Source organism: Abramis brama, assembly GCF_963993115.1.
Source record: "Abramis brama genome assembly, chromosome: 8".
Lineage (NCBI taxonomy): Eukaryota > Metazoa > Chordata > Actinopteri > Cypriniformes > Leuciscidae > Abramis > Abramis brama.
In genome coordinates this window covers 30,555,143-30,575,374 of record NC_139970.1, presented here as the reverse complement: position 1 = coordinate 30,575,374, position 20,232 = coordinate 30,555,143, and the positions used below count along the sequence as shown (strand labels likewise).

General features: G+C 38.0%; 2 protein-coding genes across 2 annotated transcripts; both read left to right on the top strand.

Moving 5' to 3' along the window:
• The first annotated feature begins 812 nt into the window (after nucleotides 1-812).
• Nucleotides 813-2,640, top strand: LOC311087747 (E3 SUMO-protein ligase ZBED1-like). The gene is made up of 3 exons (XM_084121146.1): nucleotides 813-1,676; nucleotides 1,840-1,984; nucleotides 2,083-2,640. Exons 1-3 carry the CDS (start codon nucleotides 1,133-1,135, stop codon nucleotides 2,336-2,338), a joined length of 945 nt encoding a protein of 314 aa, XP_083977272.1. The 5' UTR covers nucleotides 813-1,132; the 3' UTR covers nucleotides 2,339-2,640.
• Nucleotides 2,641-10,367: 7,727 nt separating this feature from the next.
• On the top strand, nucleotides 10,368-13,666 carry gpr183a (G protein-coupled receptor 183a). Its single transcript, XM_084121615.1, has 2 exons — nucleotides 10,368-10,609; nucleotides 11,521-13,666. Exon 2 carries the CDS (start codon nucleotides 11,538-11,540, stop codon nucleotides 12,639-12,641), a length of 1,104 nt encoding a protein of 367 aa, XP_083977741.1. The 5' UTR covers nucleotides 10,368-10,609; nucleotides 11,521-11,537; the 3' UTR covers nucleotides 12,642-13,666.
• Nucleotides 13,667-20,232: the final 6,566 nt, after the last annotated feature.

Sequence of the window (20,232 nt, the reverse complement as noted above, 5' to 3'; positions counted from 1 at the left end):
CTGAAGTGTGCCCATAGTCAAGGTCACCCATTGCAAATACTCCAGGAATGGAGTTAAGCTTTGTTGTAATTCTATCTTTCCACACTTCAGAGAGAGAGGAGTCTGTGATATAATCAATTAATTGAAATTTGGTAAATAGAAGCTCAAGCATGCTTGCTTGACGTGCAAGAACCACTGAGGTTCATTCTCGCGTGTCAGTGTCACGCCAGGGCATTTGAGCTTCCACAAATCCAGGCTGCATCTGAAAGGCATCTGATGTGTTGCCTTGCTGCTAGGGATGGGAACCGAGAACCGGTTCTTCTTTAGAACCGGTGCCCAGTGAATCGATTCTTTGGAACCGTTAGCGTTCCTGCTTAACGATTCCGCTTATCGGTTCCGCTCGTTGCAAATGTGTCATGACGTCACACACTCGTTGTTTTGGTTACGCAGCAAACATGTCATCGAGGCAGAAGCGATCTAAAGTGTGGTTATATTTCACTCGAAAAGACGCCAATGCGGTCATTTGCAACTGTTGCAAATGTTTAATTTCGGCAAAGGGGGGAACTACCTCCAATATGCAGAAACATTTGGCCACACAGCACGCAATTCATTTGCAGGACTGTCGCGTGTTTGATACACTACTACTTAGCGACACAGCAGCAACAAGTGAGTCAAGCAGCAGCGGAGCTAACGAGACGCCATCTGCTATTAATGCCGAAGGTAACTTGTCTATTTAGTTAATGTAAGTGCCATTTCATTGTGTAAACTTTTACTACACGGATAATAATCTCCATTGTCACTGTCCATCAAATTTAGATGATGATGATGACGGCCATCAGAGTCTGGCTGGCTCAGAGGCGCGGGCAAGCTATTGCCATGCACCTCTAGCTACTCCGTTTACCGAGGCAGGGAAGAATAAAATGACCGAGGCGAGGATAAACGAATGTCACAGAGCAGTGACTAGGTTTGTGGTAAAGGGATTGCACCCGTTTGCCACAGTAGATGCCTCTGCATTTCGGTAGGTTAATTTGCTGTATTTTGTCCAGCATCATGTCTTTTCAAATGAAAATAAATTCATGACCAAAAGTTGCATGTTTTTATGTCAGTATAGTTTTATTAATTCCTAGTCCTACCATATATTTTCTGCAGTGAGATGATAAAGACTCTCAACCCAAAATACAATGCCCCAAACAGAGACAGTTTAACAAATCATCTGATTCCTGCTTGGTATGGGGTTGAAAAGAGCAATCTGATCACAGACCTGAAACATGTCACACATGCAGCCATCACAGCCGATGGATGGACTAGTTTCAGTCAAGACCACTACCTCACTGTAACATTACACTATGTCAGGGAAGGTCAGAGTAAAGACAAAGTCCTCCAAACCAGAGCAGTGTACAGAGCTCAAACAGGGATAGCTGTGGCCGAGGAGATTGAGGGGATCCTGGAGGAGTTTGGAGTGAAAGAGAAGGTGGTGGCAGCAACCGTGGATAACGCAGCAAACATGGATGTAGCTGTGAAAACACTAAATTTCATCAAGTTTCCATGTTTTGCGCACACACTTAACCTTGGAGCTCAGAAGCTGTACAACTGCAATACAGTTTCCAACTGGGCAGCAAGGATTCGTTCTGTGATCGTATGGATGAAGAGATCCCACATGGCTAAAGTAGTCCTGAAGGAAAAGCAGCAACTCCTCAGTAAGTTGTAATATGCCTACTGTTTAAATACCGTACTTTAATTGCAAGCTAACGACATACAAATTGTAACATATAAATTAATAGATTAGGATCAATTAAAAAATTAAAGTATATTACATTGTTTAATGTAATCTCATAAGAGTGTGTGTGTGTGTGTGTGTAGTGCTGCCCCAGCACATGCTCATTTTAGATGTGAGGACGAGATGGAACTCTCTGTATTTGATGATGGAGAGATTTTGTGAACAGTTTCCTGCTATCCAAGCTGCAGCTATAGACCAACGGCTTAGAAAGCCCATGGAGAAGGAGAAGTAAATAATTTTTGAAAAAATAAATAAAATTACTTTAAAAGCCATTAAAAGGGTTATGTTGTTGTTTAGCCAATATATATTTTTTGTTTATGTTGCAGACTGGCCAGAATGGGCAATGAGGACCTGAGGAAAGCAGAGGAATTTGTGCTGCTGATGAGGATGCATTACACATCCACACTTGCTGTCTCTAGCGAAAAAAGTCCAACCTGTGGCCAGATATTGCCCATCCTCCAGAAACTGCGCAAACATTACACAGTGCAGGCAGACGACTCTGCATTCGTCAGGAGCATCAAGGAGAACATCTGGAACGATCTTTCCAAACGTTACCAGGTACAGTCACTGTCTGACATGTAATGATGAATTACTATATGACAATTAATCATATACACTAATGGTTATTTATTGTCATTCACATTTTTTGTGTTGTTTGTCCTCCATTTTAAACTTAAGAATGATGATATCCAGGCATTCCTGGAGGAAGCCACTGTGTTAGATCCCAGATTTAAATCTAAAATGGACAGGGATGAAATCTGGGACAGGGTCAGGGCATCAGCAGTGGCAGAAATTGAGAAGGTATTTGAATTTGACAATGCCTTTAGCATATATCTGTTGTTAGACCCTTTCTTCTTGCTCTGTGGTTCTTACACTGTACATTTCTTCTCAAGCTGTCAGAGCCAAGAGACACACAGGTGAATGCAGAAGAAGAGGATAGAAAAGAAGAAGAAGATGAGAACTACGTAAGTTTATTGTAGCTAATTGTGATGAATGATGATAGATAGCAGGGATTATTACACTTTCATTTAAAACTAAAGCTTGTGGTTATGTCATTATTTCAGATGCCACCTGTAAAGCAGAAAAAGAGGACAGCCCTAGAGGAACTTTTCGAAGAAGAGGACAGCAAGCTGCTTTCCACGCAGCAGCAGCAGCCCCCTGTCTCCACAGCCCAGAGAGTGGAGCAAGAAATCCAGCTTTATAGAAGCCTTCCGCCCATTCCAACCAAAGACAGTGCCAATTTCTGGTGGTGGAAGAAGAGTGACACATTGCCAGTGTTGTCAGCTCTAGCTGAGAAGTATCTCTGTGTCCAAGCTTCCTCCACCCCTTCTGAAAGGGTGTTCTCCACTGCTGGAGACACCCTAAGTCCAGAAAGATCTCGTATCCTTCCTGAGAGGGCAAACATGACCATTTTTCTGCACAAAAATTGTTAATTTGCCTAAATTGATAGTTGTCTTTACAGAAGACTTCTTTGTATCTTGTATGTCAGTTGAGTTGAATTTTGTTTCAGGTTGAATATTCCCAAAGGCACAAGCTCTTCCTTGACTGTTTACAGTCTGTGTTTTTAGTTTTTATGGCACTTAAATGGCTGTTTTATTTATTTTTTGTCTGGACCAATGAATGTGAAAAATTCTATAGGTCCCTGGACTTTACTTTGTAGCTCACCTACTTTTAGGTTTGTTCTGAGGTTGCTACACATAATTTGTGTATACTCTGAGTATGTGCTGTGTTCTTATCAGATATTAAAGCGAGTTAATACAAACAAACAAATTTGTACTTATTCCCTCACCCAATAAGAATCGATAAGAGAATCGATAAGGAATCGGATCGATAAGCAATATCGATAATGGAATCGGAATCGTTAAATTCTTATCAATTCCCATCCCTACTTGCTGCCCTATATCAGGCAATGACTTTGCAGGCAGCGTTTGTGCATGTAGGTATCTCACAAAATTGATTTAGCCCAGGTTTCTGAGGTAGCATAACGGTTTAATGGTCTACAATAAAATAGAGTGAGCTTTGGTGATAACTAAGTGAATATTTAGTAGTTTCTCGCTAAATAACATCAAAAGTGGAAAAAGTTGTTAAAAAATTTACATTTACACACAAACTGACCACCAATCGCAACTTTCAGATGTCATAATTATTTTTTAGCTCAACTGTCACGGAATGGAACACACAGGATTGTGGGATATCCAACTAGGGTGGCCATACGTCCGGATTTTGGCCGGACAGTCCAGATTATAAGCCCCCTGTCCGGCGTTCGGCGCAGCCTCAAGCCGGACACTCATTTGTCCTCCTTTTTGGAGTTGCGCTGTATCGGCCTAAAAAAACCCGCTCTAGAATCTTTATTGGGACGCAGCAGCATAGCGTCTAATGCCATAAGATCTCTGGTCATACAAATGATTGGCTGAAAGCGTTGTCAAATAAATATCTGATATATCATTGGTTAAAAACGTAAACAAGCCTCTACGTCGTTGAGTCCACGTGCTGGCTACGTCATATCATAACGTTAACATGCCGAAACATCAGAGCTCATTTAATCTGGAATGGTAGCCTGGCAAGCCAGACCTACATCAAGATGTTGGGTCTGGCAACTCACCATAGACATGGATCCGAGCCAGAACGTTTTCCCAACAGCGGAGCTAGTTGATAGATTCAACTTTTGCCATATCTGGCCGGCAAAACTACGAACACATCTTCCTTTTTTTAAGAATGACTTAAGTGCCGTTCTATGCTCTTTTCTCAAAGAAAAACCTAACTCCAAGTCCTCCAGAGTCATGAACAAAGCCGATTCGAAAGATGTTCGCCAGCAGCAGCCTTCATTCTTTGTTTTCAAGTGGCAGGTAACCGTCGCAACTCTGTCGTCATTATGTTAAGCCCGCCCCGCCTACTCTATACACGATGTGATTGGCCTGACCCAATTTAGGTTTTTGCAGCTCGAAAGTCAATGGAGAGTTGCTAGACTGCCCTGGCTGCAAAATACATTTTGCTGCCGCTAGGGTGCGTCTAGATTTCTAGGCTACCGGAATGGACAAAAGAGCACGAATTTGGCCATGATGACCCTAGAGGTGCTGTTGTCGCCTGAGCTGCTGCAGAGGGTGAACTTCTTTAAGAACTGAAATGTGTATTTATTTATTTTTCGCATTCATTATTTGTTTATGTAGCCTATTTCTGTTATTTCCAGAAGTCCAGAGATGTTATGTTTTCCGGCACTGTGCACTTTTCAAGACAGGTTCATCTCAGTGGTCAGTTTTTGAAACAGACATCACAATGTCTTGAATAAATACAAATACTGTGAACAAACACTTTTTTGCCTCTTCTGTTACACATAGGTCTACATCAAGATATATCGTAGATCAAATTGTCTGGCAATGAATAGACTATTTCAGAATCACTGTATCATGATACCATCGATATGATGGGCAAAATAATTGTAGTTGCAAGTACACCAGAGTCCTATGCAATTATTCTTGCCTCACTAAATGCCGCAAAGTGTCCTCCTTTTTGGTGTTATGGAAATGGCCACCCTATCCAACACAATCTCATGAAAGTGCATATCAATACCACAAATTTTATTTCTCGTGCCATTTATATGACAAAAATGTTTTTTTGCGTGCATATGCTACGTACTGTCAACCCCTTGGGTAGGATTAGGGGTGTGGAGTGCATACGTATTACATGCCATAAAGTGCGTATCATATGCACGCAAAAACTATTTTTGGCGTATAAATGGCACGAGAAATAAAATTTGTGGTGTAGATATGCACTTTCATGAGATTGGGCTGGGATATCATAGGCAGTGAAGGATACATCTATGCTGCCTTCAAAAATCGATCAGATGAAGGTATAGTGAAGCTATCATGGATTCGATCGGACGTGCCTGGATGCCTTCTTCCTATCTTGAAATATATTGTCTAAAGGCAAAATCTTTCAGAGAGGTTTGTTCTCGCGCGTCAAGCTTCCGTTTACCATGTTTGACTGCTCTATGTATGTTCGCTGGTAAATGTTTATATGTGAAATCTGTTCATAATATAATGCGATTGTGTCTCTTCAGAAGTCTTGGATTAAACATCTTGATTCATATGGATTTATTTTATTTTATGAACATTTTAAAGTGTCAGATTTTTGGATAACTTTCAGTGGAGGGACAGAAATCAGATTTCATTAAAATATCTTAATTTGTGCTTTGAAGATGAACAAAATTCTTACGAGTTTGTAAAGACATGAGAGAGTAACTGATGACAAAATGTTTGTTTTTTGGGTGAACTATCCTTTTAATTATTCATATTTTCTTATTTTAATATGGAATGTATGATGTGTAATTTGGAACATTTTGTTATGTTTTCTGTTAACAAAATGTATCCTTTTTTTTTAAAGAACTGTGATTTTCTGTTGAAACACTGTTAACTTTTATAAAGCGGTCATTTTAAAAGCAGGTTTTGTGCTCAGGTATTGATCCACATTCCACAATATTTTTAAACTGTACCTTACCATTAGCACCCTGAAATGTTTATAATATAACGACTATAATATAATGACCGTTGTCTACACACAAGAGACACAATAGACATGTGATATTTTTAATTCCTCCTAGGAAGTTTGTATTTATACGTTGGGAAGTCTTAATTACTACGTCAGGTTTATTCAAATCACTTTGGTCAGAGCAAAATGATGTACTTTTTCTACAAAAAATACAGCAAAAAATAACTACTTTTTGATGAAAAAAGAATATGCGCATCAAGTGTGTTTTTATATTTTTATTTAATTCATGAAGGTGCCGTAAACTAAATCGTAATTGTATTATTCAATTGTATTTTGTACTAGCACCTTAGATAGTTTTATTGTAAAATCAAGCAATAATAATAATTTCATTAATGTTTTCCCACTGATACCCCCCTCCCCCCTTAAAGGGATACTCCACTTTAAAATGAAACTGTCATTATATACTCACCCTCATGTTGTTTCAAGCCTGTATGAATTTCTTTCTTCTGCTGAACAGAAAGGAAGATATTTAGAAGAATGTCAGTAACCAGACAGTTTCTGGTCTCATTGACTTCCATAGTAGGAAAAAAATATACTATGGAAGTCAATGAGACCAGAAACTGTCTGGTTACTGATATTCTTCTAAATATCTTCCTTTCTGTTCAGCAGAAGAAAGAAATTCATAAAGGATTGAAACAACATGAGGGTGAGTATATGATGACAGAATTGTCATTTTAAAGTGGAGTATCCCTTTAACTCTGGGGTCAAAGAAAATTCAGATTGCCACTTGTAATTACAACTTTGTGGTGGAATTAATTTGTTCATACAGTATGTCAATACGATATTTCTAACATTACTCAAATGCACTAAATCTTAAAATCTCACATTGTAGAATTTTGATTGAACTTACAGTATGATTGACACCAAAATGTGTCTTGGTTTGGTAATTGAGTTTGGTCAAAAATGTTGTGAAAATGAAGCTCTAGCATAAGTTCTGCCGGGAATACTCAATTGTTACGTCACTTATTACCTTCTCATCTATCCAATCATATTCCTATACTTGTGGTATAAAAGATTGGTACTTACACACGTCTGAGTTCGCAGATGCTGATGCTTCAATTCACCTCCATCCTCCCCACCACCACCAAGATGGGTCTTTCCCTCCATCCACCCCACCACCACCAGGATGGTCCCTTCCTATACCTCGAAGGGGGTCGGCTGCGCCCCTGCCTTCGTCTTCAGGCAGGATATGCAGATCCGGACCCTCGGATTGCAAGATACGGACGGGGCCTACGCCAAAGAACTTGATTGCTTGTTGGGCTGTTAATAAATGTTTAATTGTTACAGTATTTATTCTCCCGAGTCTTTCTGGTAGAACTACTAAAACATTTTGTGTTGTAAACTTTACAGTTTTTTTTTTTTTTTTTACAGAAAACAAACACAAAAAAACATTACGTCAGCGAAAGACATATCCGTCTAAAGAATCATCCAACACACACTGTGCCTCTTGATGCAAAGCTATGAGGCAAGGATTTAAATTTAAATCAAAAACACATACACAAAAAATGTTTCCAACGTGCAAATCTTTTATTTCCTCAAGCTGTTCAGCAGGGTTTGAAACGGATTTCCTCTTTCTAACAATTCAGAGTCTTTGACACTCTACCATGTTCACTGGCCAACAAGAAAAAAGTAAACCTCATCTGCCAATCAGTTAACCTTTATCTCAGATATCGTGAAAGCAGACAATTTGCATCACATTTCAATACAACCCGCATTGAATTTCAAGAAAAGAATCATCATCATCTGTATTATCTTTTAGAAGAATCTCACTATAAGGTGACTGAAAATTAAACCGATTCTGTGTCAATAAGTCTGGGCAAAACCAAAAGTGCATTGCCGACACTCAAAACACAGAGCTCTCTTTTGCTATGAGTCAAAACTGAAACTTTTTAGTGTGCTTAAGATATCAAACAAATTCAGCTGTCTTTTGCTGTGGTGTTTGTGGCCCATATATTGTCATGACAAAAATGCAGCAAGGAATTTATTGTAAAATATTTGTATTGGCATTTTGTTTTTTACATGACTCTAAGAGGAACAAATCTGTCTGGCTTTTCATACGTGTTTGACTCATCAAGTCACACAATGTCCTGTTCTTCCTTTCAGACACAGACTCAGACGCTGGCTCATGAAACACTAAGAGATGTATGTACATAGAGTTTTTTATCCAAAGTGACTAACAACACACTTTTGATATATTCAATCTTTAAGCAGAAATATAAAGTGAAGAGTCATACTCAATCGGATCATGGACCAACCCTTGATGGGTTCAAAACTACAACCATACCAACTAAACAAAGCTAAAATAATAAAATATGCCAATGAAACAACGTGACTTCACTTACAATATGACTTCAACAGTTGAAGAGCCCTCAGTGGGTGTGAAAACCACCCTGAGACATATGAAAAACATCATCGGGAAATAGTTAACAGCTATATATGCAGTGCCCTCGACGTGAGAAGTTATTGCTTACACATTTGAAAAATGTGTTTTTGAGGTGTCACCTCGGGTGTGCAGAAGCGGCAGGTGCCACAGTGCTTTTGGAACAGGGGTCAACATGTAGACAGCAGAAACTGAAGCCATTTATTTCAGGTTTCCTGTTTATCACAAACTGTCACAGGTTTAATAAAACAATCACGTAATCTTAAACACGTTTAAGATATTCGTGGAAGAGAAGAATTTGACAGATTTTTTTATGCTTTGTAATTGGACATTAAATAATTCTCCAAAGTTAGAACCCAAACTTTAAAGTTAGACTTTTTGTGCATAAAACATTTTTGTATATAAAATAGGACTCTGCTCATTGAGGAACGCAGTTGTTTTGTAAACGTTCTGTCTAATCAACCACAGATCTACGCAAGTAAAAGGTGACCTCACTGGAATAAATTAGTCATTGCTTTATTTACTTTAGCTGTACAGTCCATGTGCATAACATGGAGTGAAGATTATAGTTTTTGATTGCACACATTTAAAGAGTGTTTAGCAGAAAAAAGAATGATTTCTCAAAAGCCACATCCTCTCAAAAGTTAGGATGGTAGCTTTGATGACAACAGCGACCAGTAGCCGGAAATAACATTTTAAATTTCTGTTTGTTAAAAGTAAGCTCTGAAAGTATTTTAAACACTGTTATTGTGTAATTATAATGTAATTCCTTAATGTTGAGGATGTATATTCTCAGTCATACATATGAGATCGATGACAAAGGACAAAGACATCCAAAAAAAAAAATATATATATATATATATTTTTTTTTTAATGTATTTGTCCTTTGTCATCGATCTCATATGTATGACTGAGAATATACATCCTCAACATTAAGGAATATACAAAACATTTAGAAAAATCCAGTCATAAACACTGTTTCATTTGATATTAGAAGTTGTGAAGAACAAAATCATGGAATGCAACCTGTATTCTCAACCTTTACGTCATACTTTATACTTGTCTCATCCAGCTTCTGTAGTTAAGTACAACCACAAAGCAGGCATTAGTGTTCTTTGATTCATCAAAATTTTGTTTTAAGTGGTTGTAACGAATGCCAACAGGTGCATATAGGATGTTTCAAACTAAACAGGGAAGTTTTCAAAAGCTTGCAGATGTACATTTCAACTTCTAACAATAGAACGAAGAACTGTGCACTTTCACAACTGCTGTCACACCCAATAATGTTGCAAACCGCATGATAAAGAATCAAAATAACACATTTTATTTAAACAGATGAAAAATGTAACATCCCAATTCACATTTAAAACTATATACTAAATGAAGCCGGATTCTTTCCTGCTCATAAATACATGTATACAAATATGTTTTTAAAAAATACCAATAAAAATAATATATATATATATATATATATATATATATAATAATTAATTATTCTCTCTTTCTTTTCTACTGATGTTCTTGCCAGTTGTGTCACAATTTACACAAATTTAGTAGCCAAATGAAATGATTAAAGTACAGTAACCCTTAATAAGTGTTATTAAGTCCTGATGAGTTTCTTTTTTTCTGAAACCACAGTGGAACACGTGTAGGATGGCAATTGACATGTGACAGTGAGAGGTCCTCACTCAAATGAGAACTTCTGAGAAAAAAAAAAAGAAAAGAAAAAAGGGCAGATCTTGATCAGCAATACAGGAAATTATGTCAGTCGTCATGGTTACAAAAGCAGACTGGAAACAGTATTTCATCGCTCAGTTGCGGTGTGCTAGAAAACGTGGTTAATGCTGGACCAGGAGGTGCCACTTTTGACACTGCTATGATCAGTTGACAAAACAGAAGCACAAAAACGGAACCAAAAGAAAGTGTTGGTAAGTAGATATGTTTTTATAATAATCTTTTTTGAAGTCTTCAGACTTTGTATATATATATATATATATATATATATATATATATATATATTTGTATATATATATATATATATATATATATATATATATATATTCAGCTTGCATAATATAAGCAAAAAGATTAATGCGAATACAAATGGTAATATACATTCTAGTTTGCTGTGTCGCATGTGAGTACCGAGTGTACTGGAACATGGGTGAAAAGATCCTACTTCTGACTCATTAACATACTACAAATCGTGGTTAAATCTATGAATAGCAAGGTTACCACTAAACAGTGAAAAAAAATATGAATTATTGCAGCATGCTAAAGCAGTATATTCTTTTTTTAAAGCAAAACTTGGATTTACCATTAAAATTTACTGAAAACTTTCTAAAAAGCAGTTATTGGCTTTGCAGAAGTACACTAGCCATTACACAATCACCATTACCCCATCACAGAGAATTGTTTTCTACCCAGACATTTTTTTCTTGCAGTCAAGGTCTTTGTGAGGGTAATTCGGGCAGTTGTAGGACTGACAGGAAACACCTTTTGCTGCTCCAATGGAGCACGGTGCTCGTCTGGACCTCTATTCTAAGCATTTGCGCTGATGATTGACATAAAACTTCCTTTCCGTTCACAACGGTATCACAAACTTCCGTACATACACGTTAAAATAATTTGACTCGTTCATAAAAACATCATCGTAAGGAGTTTGGGGGCGAGCATGTGCTTTGAAACCACAGGTGGCTTGTGGCGTTTCCTTTGCTATGTATGCCCGTTAAAAAAAAGGACACTCACTTCCTTAGTGAAACACCACCATGAAACCCGATACAAGCATTGATTGTGATCTCATGGTTCTGTAGTAATGTATCTGTTTTCCCTTCTTCAGATTTCATAACTGACCCCATGGAGATGGTAGCAGCTACAAACTCAACTCGCAATGACTCTGCCATCTGTACCAACCTGTACGACCATCGTGGTTGGGCACAGTATTTCCTTCCTGCAATGTATTCTCTGATTTGCATTTTGGGACTGCTGGGCAATGTGTTGGCTTTGCATGTCATTTGGCCTAATTTAAAAAAAATCAACTCCACAACTTTGTATTCAGCCAACCTGGTGGTGTCAGACATCTTGTTTTCAATCGCTCTGCCCTTGCGTGTTGTTTACTATGCTATGGGATTTCATTGGCCAATGGGGGAGGGTTTATGCAAAGCCGTGGCTCTGCTGTTCTACATCAACATGTACGCTGGCGTCAACTTCATGACTTGTTTAAGCGTGGACCGTTTCATTGCAGTGGTGCTGCCGCTGCGCTTCTCCCGCTTCCGGAAGGTTCATAAGGTGCGGTACATTTGTGGGGCCGTATGGGTCTTGGTGTTGATGCAGACACTGCCTTTGCTGTCAATGCCCATGACGAACAACGAGCAAAGTGGTCACATAACATGTATGGAGTATCCCAACTTTGAGAAAATCGACAACCTGCCTGTCATGCTCATTGGCGCCGTGTTGCTCGGCTTCGGCCTTCCTGTCATCACCATCCTGGTATGCTATTCGGCACTGTGCTCCAAGCTCCGCATCCTGGCCAAGTCCAATAAACTGACAGAGAGGTCAGGTCGCAGTCGTAAAGCCATCGGCGTGATTTGTACCGTCATTCTGGTGTTTGTGGTGTGTTACAGTCCATACCACATCGACCTCCTGCAGTACATGATCAGAAAGCTGCGGTACGAGCCAGACTGCTCAGAACTGCACGACTTTCAGATCTCCCTTCACATCACCGTCTGTCTGATGAATCTCAACTCATGCCTCGACCCCTTCATCTACTTCTTTGCCTGCAAAGGATACAAGAAGAAGGTACTCAGACTGCTCAGAAAACAAGTCAGCATGTCCTTCTCGAGCGTGGTCAGGACCTCCCCCGAAGGCTCCTCCAAAGACGTGTTTGGGAATGACAAAATCCACATGAACTTAAGAAGCAATCAGAAAGAGAGGAGCAGTGTGCTATTGAGTGACCAATAGCAGCACTGTTTCTGAACTATAAACAAGAAGAAGAATTGCAGTTGAGTGACTGTATGAGACTTAAAACAACACATTTCTTACCTCTGGATTATTTTACGTTTCAAGCTATTTGTTCTCAGTCGGTAGACAATATTTTGTGATGCTGTTTAAATATTACTGCACATTTGTCTTAGTTCATGATAGAATTTGTTCTGGAGTTTTTTATTTGATCTTTTCAGTAATAAAGAAAATAGTTGAAATGACAAAAACACCTGCAGTAAAATGATGAGCTACAGCACTCGTAAAATACCAAGAAACAGTAAACCAGGTGACTCAAACCTGTGATTCCACAGAATGAGATTCCAGTAAGAAATAGATTCAGAATCAATCACTGATTCATTCAGTGATATTACATCATTAAACACATAGGTCGTCAACCTCTACCAACTAAACACATGGACTTGCCTATACTGATTTAGGGGTGAGCGATATACACGATTAACAGGTAGAAATTTGTCAACAGGTAGAGATTTTGAACTATTGTCTCTCATGACGTTGCTGTGCTGCATCGAAAGCTTATCGTTTACATGCGTTTTAAGCATTGCAGATTAAAAACAAGTGATTTTAAACCATTGAAGCGCAATTAGCAACGAAAGAGAACTGAACTGATGAAGCTGCTGCATGTGAGAACTGAACCAAGTGCTTTTTGCCGCCTAAATGGGTTTGATCGGTTAAATACATATCAAAGTGACCATGCATTTGCAAGTAAACACAGTAATTTATGTCTTAAGTGAACGTAAACAGTTCAGAAAGAAAACGCACAAGTATAATGGATCCGTGCAGTCGGTCTTAAAGTGACAGCATCCAAATTTACCTGCTGTCATTATTAATGCTACTCAAACAACAAAAAAGAGAAAATCTCTCACTGCTCTTGACTGAATCACTTTTGTACCTGTAATAAGAATAAATGTATATTTAATTTACACAGTAAAAACTATGCATTGTTGTTGTTGTTATTTTTTAAATAAATTGGATTACTTTACACATTTTATGTAGTATTTCCTTTTAATAGTGCTTAGTTTTTCATGTAGGTCTATTTCATTTATCACTGTTTACTTGTCTTCAGTAAGCTTAATATTTTTAGGCTAGTGTTAGTTTTTCTTTTTTTTTTGTGGCTAGCGTTAGTTGATATTGAAAATAGTGATAAGAATTATGAAATTTCAATGGTATCAATATTTTTTATATCATAACCTTATTTAAAGCTAAAATAACTATTGTGATATCGTTATCGTGAAACAAAAATTACTCATATTGTGTAATATAAGATTTTGGGCATATCGCTCACATGTTTGAATTTATATATATATTTTTTATGTTATTTAACGAAAACTGTAATAATTTACAGACAAGCACCATGCAGTATCTCTGTGGTCCACAAGGGGGTTCACAAGGTAAAAACCACTGTCCTAGTTCTGGTAACATATTAAAAAGTACTTTTGACTAGTTTTAGATGGGTTTTAGGCAGCTTGGAATCCAGATGGTTCACAGCTAAACTAGCTTTAACCACAAAGGACCAGCAAACCAGCCTTTTTAGAAGGGCAGAATATTTTTTACTCATGTAGCCAACAGCTCAATAAATAAATAAATAAATAAATACAACTAAAATAATAATAATAGTAATAATAATAACAAATAATAATCCTGGAGATAAAGAGAACATAAAATTCACACAGACTGGTTAAATATTTTCTTGACCATGATCTTACAGCCATGTCAAACTTGAATTCAGTGCAATTACAACAAAGAGCCATAAGAGGGAGACATAAAGCAAAAAGTGAAGTTCATGAATAGCAAAACATGTCACTTCTTCCTCTTTACACAGGGAACTATATTGACATTTTAGTGTTAAGTTAGTTTGTAATGAAAAACAAGTAGTAATATTGCTTAGAGACATTGGGGAGATTAAATTGCTTGCTGTACTAAACTGAATTAAAATGAGTTTTTCACCCTTCAGAAATGCACTAAAATGTACAATTGCAGTAAATGTTTACTGCAGACTTATTGTGATTGGTTAGTTGACTGAAAGTGGTTAGATTCTGATTGCATCAAAATACTTGGTCTGAAAACTTGGCCAAATAGTTCATCTTCAGAAGGGATGTGAAAGACTGAATTAGAGACACCACAGACAAAAACAGGAAAAAGTTTGAAGACCAATATGTGTTGTCTTGAAAAAGACCCCAGAGAAGCAGAACATGCAGAAGCAGGGGAATTGTGGTTAGCTAAACTTTGCAAAAATGGACGGAAGCTGCTGAGTTGCTTCAAACCTCTTTGAACAGATCCTTTTTACAGGAAAGGGTACACAGTTTGTAAGCTTGATACAAAAAAAAATAAAAATAAAAAAATAAATTACACTGAAGGCCTACAGATTCACTGTCAGGTGTAAAAGTCTGTCAATAATTACATCTCAGCAACTAGAGATTGAGTCTCAAATAACAATTGGCTGATCAAAGTACTTGTTCGGGGTATTATTTGGTGCATGATTAGAAGCTTAGCTAAGATAAATGAATCCACAATTCCACATCATAAACCCTCATAGAATGTCATGGTAATGTCATATTTCTTTTTTAACCTTACAGTATGATGTGAAATTGTCAAATAGATTTATTATTATTATTAATTTAGGGATCACAAAAGACACATTATATTCAAGTTATATTCAATGCAGTATCCAGATGAACTATGTTTTATATTGTCATCTACATTGCGGTCCTGACCTGTTTAATAATGGCTGTATTTATATTACCTGTTTCAGGGGTGTGACAAGATCTCGTACCAATTACCAAAAAACTATTTTAAAACGTGATACTTCTCGTCGAGGTGAAAACCTGTCTCGATATATTTTACCAGATTTGTAACTTAAATCATTTAAAGGTGAACTAAGTAACTTTTTTACCTTAACCGAACAGCTTCGGAGTCATTGGAATAGTTATATGAATTTTTTCGGGTTTAATGGTGGTCGTCTCGCACCCCCCAAGCGCCTGTGAGCCGAAAAACCACCCTTGCAACTTTGGGCCGGAGGGCCGCCGGCCTCAGCGTCAGGAAGTATCGCGTGATATCAGGTCTCGCGATGTAACGAATTGCTTTACGACAAAAAAATCTGCTAAAAGTCTGTCATTATTGCGCTCCCTCACACTGTTCGAACCCGAATGAAGAAGACGTTTTAAAGAATGTCCCATCTGCTTTGATGTCGTTGATCTATAGCCTCTGGTATCTGAGAGCCGCCGAGTTTTTCGACAGTGTTGTCAAATATCTATTCCGAAGCTGTAGGGGGAGCTCTATAGAGAAACCTGCGAGCAAAAAGTGAGAATACAGCGAAGAAATTCCCGAAACTGCATAGCCCTGCTTTAAAACCCTACACCAACACAGCAAAATATACATCAATTTGTTTCTAAATATGCAAATTGTTGTTCATCGTGATTCCAAAATAAAAGTTTAAACCCTTGCTCTGAGTTTGCATGTTTTGCTGTCCACATGTTCTTGTTCAAGAAATGCTACAGTGGCTGAGAAGTGGCCAAATCTTAAAGATTAAGTGGACATTAGAATTAAATGTTATTTGGCCAATGTTAAAGGAGACATATCATGCTTTTAAATTGTTCCTTTTTACATATAAATCATACATTTGTAGTCTATATAAAGCGGAACTGCAATGCTTGGGTCTGAATTCCTCATTATTATAGCTCCACAGGCCCCTTTTCTACCCCTTTTCTGATGTGCGTCTGAGAGCAACTCGTTTTGGTGCGGTCTCTTTAAATACAATTGAGACACTTCATACCCCGCCCACACTCGGTTCAACTCCACCCCGTTCGGCCATTTTTGTAGTTTGATAGCAGAGATACGATTATCTAGCGGCACAGAAACTTTTTATTCACACGTTAGTAACAAAATGTCAACAACGGAAGACTTGTCCAGCCAGCCTTACATGTTCGAGCCAGAGTCGGAGCAGGAGCGAGATGAAAATGAAGACGACGAACCTGTAGAACAACGTCTTCATATGGATGTATCGCAATGGTGTGTACTGTATTTACACACGAAACTTTGGTCTTCCGACCTTTTACCACCGTGTCGATTTATTTTGATTAATATGTGCGAGGGAGAGAGAGCAAGACAGCGTCTAGTTTGGAGACGGTGATGTCTTGTTTACACTTTCGCCTGGCTCTGAAGAGAGAGAGTGAGCGCGCGCGCGACCGGTGCTGCGTTCCAGTCCAAAATTGTCATGCCCTTCACTTGCTAACTTCCCTCCGTCTCGTTCACTCGGATGTACGTCATTGCGAATGCCCACTACTGGCGGAAACTGCAATGGAACGTCCTAAGCCCTTGATCACTTGGAATCAGCTGTGGAGTTGATTTATTATTTAGATTTTTTTCCCTTTAAGAATTTGTTTAATGCAGCATCCAAATGTATATATGGTGTTTGGGTTGTTTTCAATTAAAAACAATTGAATTAATATATCATAGAGTTGTTTGTTGTGGTGGTGATTAGACGAGATATGTGGTGACGTCACAATCGTACTGCATTGTGGGACATATAGGTGCCTGAAGTGTACATATGAAGTAGACTCGCTCCCTCGGTCAAAAGCGAGGGAACGAGGGTCTGTCCATCTAAACTTCCCTCGTCCACTTCACGCAGTGGAACGCACTTCAAAATGGCGGCGGGGATTCCCCCGAGGGGAAGTGCTTAGGGAAGTTCGCAAGTGCGTGTCTAAAAGTGGACTGGAACGCAGCACGAGTCTCTCTCTCTGCTCGTTCTTTCAGTTAAACATGCGTCCTGTAACAAGTGAGGCAGTTAATCTACATTAAACGGTGTAATGAAGTGTGTGGGTTACTACATCCAACAACCGAACATTTTAACTTACCCTCTGGTAACTTCTGCATCCTTTAGCTTGGACTACAAAACTGCAGCGAGAAATAAAAATGGCGGATTGCTAGAAGTGTTGGGCCGGAAGTCAATGTCCTTATTTGGAAGTTCCGCTGCAAATACTGTGACATAATAGTTCAAAAAACGTCATAGATAACAGAAAAATCGGAACAGGTTGAAAAATATGACCAAAACAGAATATAAAGATATCAACGAAGCACCTGAAGAGAATAATTTCATATTTTCTGTACTTCTAAACACTCCAAATATACAACAAAATGCATTTAAGGGCTAAAAAAGTGCATTTGGCATGATATGTCCCCTTTAAACAAGGATTTGATGCTGTAAAGTGCAACAACAACAATCACCAGGCCTTTGTCGCCCTCTGCAGGCATTTGTTATAATACATAATGTATTTAAAGGGACAATGTGTAGGAATTTCTCCCATCTAGTGGTGAAATTGTATTTTGCATTCAAATGAATATTGCTCTCCAGCGCCTCGCTTTTTCAAATGCGTTGCATCTACGGTAGCCACATACCATAAAGCTATGACAGGATGTCTTTTAATAGCACTTCATCGAGTTCTACTGTCTGTCTATATAATAAAGTACACAACCAAGCAATGAAAAAAAGCTTGTAATTAAGACCGTAACATTGACTTACCTGTCGAGAAGAAAGCAGGCAACTTCAGCGTCTCTTTTGAAAGCTTTCTCCTGCATTAGCTCTTTCCATCTGGAAAAAGCTATCCCGACATTAACCCTTGTTTTTTGTAATCTCCGGTCACGTTTAGTGTTTACGGTCTACTTTGGACTTTTTCGACGACGAGGACTCCTTATCCTGTGACTAACTGTACAGTGCAGCCTTTTAAACTTGCCGGGGCAGTGACAAGCTCTTACTGCCTCTCACTGCTCTGCTCCTCTGTTTCTGCTGGTTTCAGTCACGTGACGCTGGCTCTGAATGAAAACGCGTTGTGGAAATGCATTGGCCTAGTACTTTTTGTCCCTCTCTGCTATTACAGTTTTTCAAGATGGCGGAACTACATGGAAGCCTCCATGGACCTACCCGTCCCATGTATATAAAGATAATAAATTCTTCATTTACGAGGATAAGTCAGATCATTGGCAGAGGTATTTGTACACCATTGAGGACATATTTAAGAATAAAAATATTGATTTTAGATAATAAAATCCCTAAAAAACTACACATTGTCCCTTTAAGTTGATTATGTTTCCATTACATTACATTATTTATTTTAACTGTGTTGTTCAATATGTAACCATATGATTACTTGCTTTTGAACCAATTATTATTGCCTCATTGTTATTATATAGCTATGTATTTTAAGTTATTTTAAAGGCTATTGTTCACTCTATTTTTAGTTATTAATCATCAAAATAATCGACCGATTACTCGTAAGTGTAAGTGACAACACTAGATTAGTTAAAACATTTCAAAATGCACCTGCATTGTTTTGCATTTTGTGACTTTCAGTCGAATAAAAGACTGTCCATACCCAGACTTAAATTTCGTCATTGAAGGGTTCTTAAATACGGTGTCGCCTCGTTCTCCTGAACCTAATATTGTACTAAGTACAACTATTGTACTGTACTAAGTGTATCGTCACACCCCTACTGTTTACCCATTAACTCTATCTCTTAATTAGGTAGCAGATTAACCTTGACTACAACACTGCTGTCTCTATCTCAAATGTCCATACAAGTCTACAAAATGAGATTAAGTCATTATACAGGTGTCACTTCTCTAGAGCTATAATATTCACTTCTCTAGAATCTACAGTATAATACCCTGTAGGACATTGGCATATGAAATCATTAAGACTAAATATAAAACCGTTGTCTCACTCATATCTTCTGTAAAAAAAGTTTTAAGCTTATAAGGCCTGTTGGGAGTCTAATTTGCATTGACCAGATTTGATACATTCAATTGTACTGCCTAAGGTTAAAGTGATAGAAGAAATTGGTAAGAGTGCTTTCTTAACCTACCATTTTTGGCTTCAAATATTAAAATATTTGCAATTACTTAAATTGTATCCTGAAATGAAGGTCAACCTATAAAAAAGCTTTCTAATTCCGTTTTTGCTATTACTCATCTAATATATCTAATACATTCCTTCATGATGCTAATAATCATACAGATCTGAGCACAGGCTATAACTGTCAATATATATATATATATATACTATTGCTATAGTACTTAATAGGACTTGTAGGTCTTCCTTCCCTTTTTTTGTAATATGGAGGAACCGAAAAAAATCAACTATGTGCACTCAGACGTTCCTCATTTCACAGGCCTCATGTTCATTTCTCTAATCTTTCACAACAATCTTCACAAAAAATCCCAAGGTTTCTACTATTTCAACACAAACTGTTTGTGTGTCAGTAATCCCCATATGGGCAAGTTAAAACTAGTGACTTCCTGATGTGGGCGATTGTCGAACAGAGTAAATGTCAGATAGCGTTTTAAAGGGTGAATGAATCAGCCAATACAGTGTAGGTGTCACATTGGTACGAATATTAGAGGTAACAGTTCACAGTGGAGAACATGGCCCCACTGTAATAATGGAAAATATGAATGTACCACACAGATTACAGTATAATTTGTGTTTAGTGTTGATGTTTTTAAAGTACTTTCTTTCACACTAGTATATTAAACTTCCGGCTGAACGTCACTGCTGGA

What these genes read in the sequence shown, in the direction of transcription:
- LOC311087747 (XM_084121146.1), top strand. Translation starts at nt 1,133, where the DNA reads ATGATAAAGACTCTCAACCCAAAATACAATGCCCCAAACAGAGACAGT. An exon ending in GGAAAAGCAGCAACTCCTCA is followed by an intron (nt 1,677 to 1,839) that starts GTAAGTTGTAAT and finishes GTGTGTGTGTAG; the next exon opens with TGCTGCCCCAGCACATGCTC. An exon ending in AAGCCCATGGAGAAGGAGAA is followed by an intron (nt 1,985 to 2,082) that starts GTAAATAATTTT and finishes TTTATGTTGCAG; the next exon opens with ACTGGCCAGAATGGGCAATG.
- gpr183a (XM_084121615.1), top strand. Translation starts at nt 11,538, where the DNA reads ATGGAGATGGTAGCAGCTACAAACTCAACTCGCAATGACTCTGCCATC.